The sequence below is a fragment of the Rhinopithecus bieti genome, unplaced genomic scaffold (assembly GCF_001698545.2).
Source record: "Rhinopithecus bieti isolate Rb0 unplaced genomic scaffold, ASM169854v2 scaffold_28016, whole genome shotgun sequence".
Classification (NCBI taxonomy): domain Eukaryota; kingdom Metazoa; phylum Chordata; class Mammalia; order Primates; family Cercopithecidae; genus Rhinopithecus; species Rhinopithecus bieti.
Window position 1 is genome coordinate 3335805 of NW_016813202.1, and position 8246 is coordinate 3344050.

Here is an 8246-nt window from a genome sequence, read left to right on the forward strand (position 1 = left end):
TCAAAAAAGAAAAGAAAAAAATGAAGTTTCAGGCCATGTCTGAACCTACCAGATACAGCATCCATGGCTATGTGAATGCTTGAAAAATGGCCTTAGCTTTGGACATCCACTTTCTTGAGGGTGGTAAATGCCCTACAATTTTGATTTCTTTATTTGCATTTCAAAATGTATGAGATTGCTGCAGAAATGAAAGGAAAAAAGCAAAGCAAATACATTTTCTTCTCTCTTGGTTGAAATACCCGATAATGGCAGCCAATTTAAAGGAGTCATGGATTCTTTTCTTTACCAAATTCAATTACTTTTAAGATTTGAAGAATGAGGCAGAAATGTCTGCTGGCGTTTGTCTAGGGAATTGCAACTCCAAATTAAGTCCTCAGAGAATAGAAAATAGCCAAGTTCATTATCAATTGACTTTATTATATATGATATCCTTCAATACCCAGACAAAATGAGGAAATTCTAGGAAGTATTCAGCTAATTAATTTAGTGGTACTGGTAACTCAGAACCCGCCGTTAAATCGACTTTTCTTGTGAGGTCAAATTGCACCCTCAATCTTAATAAGGGCTCAATTCTATTGTTTGTTAGTCATTTCGGAGATTCTGCACCTCAAATTCCAAAAACAGTTTCAGCTCCTACACACTAGAAATGGTGAACATCTCAAAGGTTAATTGTCTCATTAATGAACTGCAAGGGCCAGCTGTCAGAATATAAAATTTGGTGAGATCCAGGTTAAAAGAGGTGTACTCTGTGTGAAAATTAGTAACACTCTTGGTTATAGGCAGAATAATGCCACCCCCAAATATGTCTGTGCTCTAATTCCCAGAACCTGTGAGGATGTTACCTCCCATGGAAAAAGAGACTTTGCAAATGTGATTAATGATGTGGAGATGGGAGATCATCAGGGCAGGGCCAATGTAATCACAAGGGTCTTTATAAGGGAAAGAAGGAGGCGGGAGAGTCCGAGAAGGAGACGTGAGAAGGGGAAGAGGTAAGTGGAGGTCACACTGATGTGAACCATGAGCCACGGACAGGGGGAGCCTCTAGACACTGGAAACAGCAAGAAAATACATCCTTCCCTGGTGCCTGCAGTGTGATTGCAGCTCTGCTGACACCTTGATTTTAGCTCAGTGACACAGAGTTCAGACTTCTGACCACCAGAAGTATAAGATAATAAATGAGTGTTGTCTGAAGTCACTAAGTTTGTGGCAATTTGTTATAATAGAAATAGGAACCTCATGCAGTCTTGTTTCACTTGTACAAGATAAATTATCAGTATTCATAGTGAACTTTTTGAAAAAAGGCATTATTAAAATCTGCAATGTTCCTACACTTTGTAAAATCACTTTTCTTGGACAAGGCAAAACATCTAGAGATGAAATAGTTCCACGCAAATTCTATAGTGGTCCTAAATAAGACACTTTTCTTTTCATTGAAGTTTGAAATTCTGTGCCCTACCTGATAGATAATAATGTATTTTAAGTGAAAATAAAACACTTCTTATTTTCTTTCTTTTTTTTTTTTTTTTTGACACGTAGTTTCGCTCTTGTTGCCCAGGTTGGAGTGCAGTGGCAGGATCTCAGCTCACTGCAACCTCTGCCTCCCAGGTTCAAGCAATCCTCCCGCCTCAGGCTCTTGAGTAGCTGGGATTATAGGTGTGAATCACCACACCTGGCTGATTTTTGTATTTTTGGTAGAGACAGGGTTTCATCATGTTGGCCAGGCTGGTCTCGAACACTGACCTCAGGTGATCCGCCCATCTCCCAGACTGCTGGGATTACAGGCATGAGCTGCGCCCAGCCTATTTTCTGTCTTTAAAATACAAAATTTTAACTATAGTCATGTTTCTGTGCATGAGGATCTCCAGAACTTATTTATCTTGCATAAATGACACTTTGTATCTTTGACTAACACTCCCATTGCCCCCTCCCCAGCCTCTAGCAACCGCCATTCTCCTCATTGCTTCTGTGTCGATTTTAGATTCTACATATAGGTAAATGACGTATAGTGTTCGGCTTTCTGTGTCTGGCTTAGTTCACGCAGTACAATGCCTATGCTATGTGTGTGTGTATACATATGTGTGTATATGAATAATATATGATGTATCAGAAATGTGACTATGGTTAACCATGAGGGTAGATCTTTAGAAATTTGCTAGGAGGTAATGTTCTCATCACCATAAAAAGAAAAGAAAATGGTAACTATGTGAGGTTATTGATATATTAATTAGCTTGATTGTGGTGGTGATTTCACAATATCAAAACATCAAGTTGTTTACCTTAAATATATACATTTTTTGTCAATTATACCTCAATTGAGCTAAAAAATGAAATTTTTGTACTAATGATTTAAAGTCTCAATTTGACCTCAGAAATCATTACTTGCACGTAAGTATCTACATGAAACAAAACAGAACAAACTGGTACAATATGTTTGGAAAAGTCACAACCAACTATGCTTTTGTATGTGCCCAACTATATAAAAAGTTGTACTTACACCATGATACCTACACATAACAAAAATGTCCATGATTCTATTTTGGTCTGAATTATTTTGGCTAGATTATGTACAAAGATTGTAAGCATTGTGCATTTTATTCTGAGGACGGCAGGATGCCACTGGAAGTACATACCGAATAAACTGTTCAGCTAAATTCCCCTGTACTGAATGAAAGGGCTAGAAGCCTAGGAACTTCATTTTGCATGGCAAATTCATACAAAATATTTTGTTGCTGTTTGGAAGAATGAAGAAAATCTCTATTCACTTGAAAAGGTCTTCAAATACATTTTATTGTAAGAAAAATCAACTCTTAGAATGGAATTTATCTTTGTGATAACAGCAATGAACAATTCTTTCAATAATTCACCTTAGAAAGCGGTGATATTGTTTTTTTTTGTTGTTTGGTTTTGAAACAGAGTCTCCATCTGTTGCCCAAGCTGGAGTGCAGTGGCATAATCTCAGCTCACTGCAAGTTCCACCTCTCAGGTTCAAGTGATTCTCCTGCCTCAGCCTCTGGAGTAGCTGGGATTAAAGGCATGCACCACCATGCCTGGCTAATTTTGTATTTTTAGTAGACATTGGGTTTCACCATGTTGGCCAGGCTAGTCTTGAACTCCTCACCTCAACTGAGCCACCTGCTTTGGCCTCCCAAAGTGCTGGGATTACAGGAATGAGCCAGCATGCCCAACCAGAAAGCTGTGATATTGATATTCAGTAATGATACATATTGTCGAAAAAAATCAACTTTTGGAAAAAATACTTTTAGTACCATACAACTTAGGAATTGGAAAAATTGCACATGTATATATGTGCCTATAATGCACAGGGAAAATGACTGAAATGGCACATAAACTCTTGATAGTAATCTCTGGGTAGGGAAATAATCTCTGGCTTGGAGTGCCAGGGATGTTGAGATTTTAGTCTCTTCCCATTTGTATAATTTGATTCTTTATAATAAGTATGTAGTATGTGTCAGTTATTCAAATCAAAGAAACTCTATTAGACTCATGTATATAGTCATTTATTTTGTGGCCAATTTTTTGGTGTGCTTTTCCTTAGAAAATATAGATACCTCTTTTTAAGTCCTAGAAAATAACTTAAGCTTTAAAAAAGATATTCAGGGAAATTAAATACCACGTCTTCAACACTAAGACATTGATTTTAAGATACATCATTAATTTAATAACAGCTTTTCAGAAAAATTCAGGACATACAATTTTATACATCACAATGAATGTTTAAAATGATTATAAGATGCATTTCAACTTCACAAATGTTTTTTAGATAAAATGATAATTACAGTAGTATCACATTTTGCAGAGAAGTGTAGGTAAGTAAGATTGGAGGCTTGATTCTCCCCCTTTCATAAATGAATACGGATGTGCTTGCAAATTGTTAAGGATCAGATTCAAGTGCCTCTGGCAGGAATATTTACAGGAGAAAAGACAATCACGGGTAAACCCACTGCCCACTAGAAATGCCTGCATGAGTAAAGCATATTCCTCCTGAGGGATGCAAGATCTCACCTTATTTGGAAATGGAAATTTGGTTGGTTCCACTTTGCCAGGTGCTTGAATAGCAGAAAGTGGTGGAAGCCAGGTCATCTCCTAAAGCACGGGAGAAAAAACAAACAATATTATGATACAGACAGTATTCAAAATCAGCGATATGTAAAGTGGCTGTACAAGCGGGCCTTCATAAGGCAGGGAAGGGGTAAGAAATGTACAAAGGCTGAAAGAATAAAAAAAAAAGGATGTGAAATCCACTTTTATGATTTCATTTCCTAATTTTACCAATTCTTGATTCCTTGGCTCTCCCCATGCTCCCTTTATACCTCAAAAAGGCTTGCAAGGCCGTCCTATTTTCACTTCACTTAAAGCGCTGAGTAAAGGGACAATCTAGCAGCAAAAGTTCTATGGAAAATGCCACATGAAGGGGACTTGGACTTGATCCCACAAAATTCACAGGGTGTCTCCAAAGGAATGCATAAGGTACTTTTAACTTTATGGATCTTTATTAGAGGAGTTATTTATACAATTAGAAATAAAGTATCAGTTCTCAATAAGGCCCATACATCACTGTGGTCTTCAGAAAAATGTTATTCACAGAGAGTGAAAAAACCAATCACGCCTATGAAATACAGAGAGAGAATGGTGTCATGTCTTATAACACGGCAGTAAGAACACAACATGAGCTTAACATGGAATAATTTCTCGTACACTTTTTGATACACTTTCTCTAAGCCTTGGGAGAGGCAGAGAGGGGTTGTTTTATTCACTTCCAGTATTCACCTTCAGTTTCATCTCCGGAAGAGAGCTCCAATCAATACATGATTACAGAATTATATTGATTTCTGATGACTAGGACACCGACTTGGCGTTTATGAATTGGATCTGAACCCTGTTTTTTTTTTTTTTTGAGATGGAGTCTCACTCTGTCACCCAAGCTGGAGTGCAGTGGTGCGATCTAGCTCACTGCAACCTCCGCCTCCCAGGTTCAAGTGATTCTCCTGCCTCAGCCTCCTGTGTCGCTGGGATTACAGGTGCCCAACACTACGCCTGGCTAATTTTTGTATTTTCAGTAGAGACAGCGTTTCACCATGTTGGCCAGGCTGGTCTCGAACTCCTGACCTCGGGCAATCAGCCCACCTTGGGCTCCCAAAGTGCTGGGTATACAGACATAAGCCACTGGGCCTGACAGAACCCTATTTCTTGATTTGCCTGCACTTCCAAACCTAAGCAAGCACAGAAGCAGTGGTCGATCCATTTTCAGAAAAGTGAGAAGTTCTCTCTCTTGAGGTGAGGACATTTCCTTACCTCCCTTTGGCGGGTGGGTGTTGAAAAGGGATCCTGTCAGGCTTTTGGAATGAAAGAGCTCTTGGGAATGGTCGTGCGCCTTCTTTTCTCGGGTCATTCACCTCCCCCAGCACTTCAGATAATGCAGAACCCACACAGGAAGCCGTGGGAGGGCGAGTGTGTTCAAAGCCACGCGGGAAGGATTTACTGACCCCATATCATCTCTCCCACACCACGACACGTGACACAGGCAGTAGGTGGGTCAGGCACATATGCATTCCAGGTGTCCCTTCTCCATTCTGCTGTTACCAACGCTCACCCAGGAAAGCAAAGGCAGATCCAGTGACCGTTTAAAATGTCCCTCTCTCCTCCCATCTCTGTCCTGCTGGTGCCTTGGTCTCCCTTTGAGGAGGCTGAGAAGCAGGACTGTCAAGTTTGTGTCCACAGTGGTATATCTGTCCATAGAGTCAAGGAACTATTCGTCATTCTCAAAGTTGGGCCACCTCGTCTAGGACCTGGTCAATTTTCTTACCCAGAGTGTCGCTACTCAATTAAGAAAGCCATGAAGACACAAGCGGATTTTCTACACCTCGGCTCTCCCACAGGGCCATCTCTCCTCTACAAAGTTTCTGATTCTCTTCTTCCATTTTCAATACTGGAGAGGATATGTGTTTTTGCTATAAGTGGCCTCAAAGTTTTGTAGAGAAATTACTCATCAATTACAAACTATTAAACCAATTGTCCTTTTCCTCTTCTGTTGACTGATGTGTTCCTGAGTCCATCCCACTGCTAATCAGCCAATCAATAGCTGCCTTTGCAATCACTCTTTTGCTTACACAGTTTACACCGTAAGATCCTCAGGGGCCAACATGGCGAAGTACAAACTAATTACTCATGATTAAACATCAGACTTACACATACCACCCCAGTATGTCTATGTTAACTTTGCATACAGACTCCCTCTGTGTATCAGAATGCCTCACATCTGTGCAATTTATCTCCGACTATAGCTAAAATCCAAAAAGATAAACTATTATTTCAGTGTGTTCTCCAGAAACTCAGGAATAAAAAAAATGAAAAGTCCATAAAAAAAATGAGTAACAGTACTTTCAAAAGAACACTTCCTAGACCAACAGCTTCTTACAACTGACACTTTCAGGTTCACATCTGTTTAATACACCATTTATCCAAGAGTGGAATAGCAGACAAACTTTGAGATACCATTGAGCTGTGATTCTTTTTTTTTTTTTCAGATGGAGTCTCACTCTGTCACCCAGGCTGGACTGCAGTGGCGTGATCTCAGCTCACTGCAAGCTCCGGCTCCCGGGTTCACGCCATTCTCCTGCCTCAGCCTCCCAGAAGCTGGGACTACAGGTGCCCGCCGCCACACCTGGCTAATTTTTTTTGTATTTTTAGTAGAGACGGGGTTTCACCATGTTCGCCAAGATGGTCTCGATCTCCTGACCTCATGATCCGCCCGCCTCGGCCTCCCAAAGTGCTGGGATTACAGGCGTGAGCCACCGCACCTGGCTGAGCTGTGATTCTTTAGGGCAGAAACCATCCTCCTGATAGTTGTATCTTAATCACGGTCCATCCCTGAGCACCCACTCATTCCCTGTATGAACATTTCCTGAAAACTCAGCATTGGCAGGCACTGTGACCGTGTCTTATGCACACAAAGTGCTCAGTTCAGCATCTACTGAATTTGAAAGTTAGGGTGTCGGTTCTGGCTGTGTCTATTATCAGTCTTTCTTCTCTAACTCCAGCTATGCTTGTAATCAATCTTTCCATTTCTTTCTTCCTTCCTTCCCTCCAACTCACCTGTTCATCCATCCAGTAACCACCCAACCTCAAAAGCAATTTCCACAAAAGGCAGATGACACATTCTCTTAGCTTGCTGACCTCATGCAAATACCCCTTCTCCTTTGAAGCTCTCGCCAGGTGGTTTTGGACCCTCACTAAAGATGCACTAAAGATGAGCTGCATGTTTCTCTGTCCACTCCATCCCTTTAAATCAGACTAATGGCTCCCTCCAAAATTGTCTCCTGCCTGCCCTCCCTGTCTTCATGATAGCTTACTTTTTTTTTTTTTTTTTTTTTTTTTTTTTTGAGATGGAGTTTTGCTCTTGTTGCCCAGGCTGGAGTACAATGGCGTGATCTTGGCTCACCGCAACCTCCGCCTCTTGGTTCAAGAGATTCTCTTGCCTCAGCCTCCCGAGTAGCTGGGATTACAGGCATGCGTCACCACACCTGGCTAATTTTGTATTTTTAGTAGAGACAGGGTTTCTCCATGTTGGTCAGGCTGGTCTCAAACTCCTGACCTCAGGTGATCCGCCCGCCTCAGACTCCCAAAGTGCTGAGATTACAGGCGTGAGCCGCTACACCCGGCCCCTATTGGTTTTTAAAGGCAACTGGGCAATCTTGTGGGTACCCCCAAGCGTTTCACTTCACCTTCTCGACATGTTCTTCTTTTGAGTCCATCTCTGCTTCCCTCAAATTTTTGGCTTCACAACCCTGACTTTAACTCTGACCTTTGGACTTTGTCTTGAAGATTCGGAATCTTGGCTTTTCCTAGTCGACTCTGAGCCAGCTCATTCCAGGGAATCTCCAAGCCCTATTTCTCATCAGGTAAAAATTGGCATATTAAATTGCTCTTGAAATTTAACATCCAGCCGGGCGCGGTTGCTTATGCCTGTAATGCCAGCACTTTGGGAGGCCGAGGCGAGTGGATCACGAGGTCAGGAGATTGAGACCATCCTGGCTAACACGGTGAAACCCCGTCTCTACTAAAATACAAAAAACTAGCCGGGCGCGGTGGCGGGCACCTGTAGTCCCAGCTACTCAGAGGCTGAGGAAGGAGAATGGCGTGAACCCGGGAGGCGGAGCTTGCAGTGAGCCGAGACTGGGCCACTGCACTCCAGCCTGGGTGACAGAGCGAGACTCTGTCTCAAAAAA

The 8246-nt window shown here is 41.6% G+C and overlaps 1 protein-coding gene across 3 annotated transcripts in view; it reads right to left on the minus strand.

Annotated features, from left to right (window-relative positions):
• Nucleotides 1–8246, minus strand: part of AFF3 (ALF transcription elongation factor 3) — a 619922-nt gene that overhangs the window by 232142 nt on the left and 379534 nt on the right. For all 3 annotated transcript variants that reach the window (XM_017847795.1, XM_017847794.1, XM_017847792.1), the window contains one exon: nt 4024–4104. In XM_017847795.1, coding sequence (XP_017703284.1) covers nt 4024–4104 — 81 coding nt within the window. The remainder of the gene's footprint in view (nt 1–4023; nt 4105–8246) is intronic.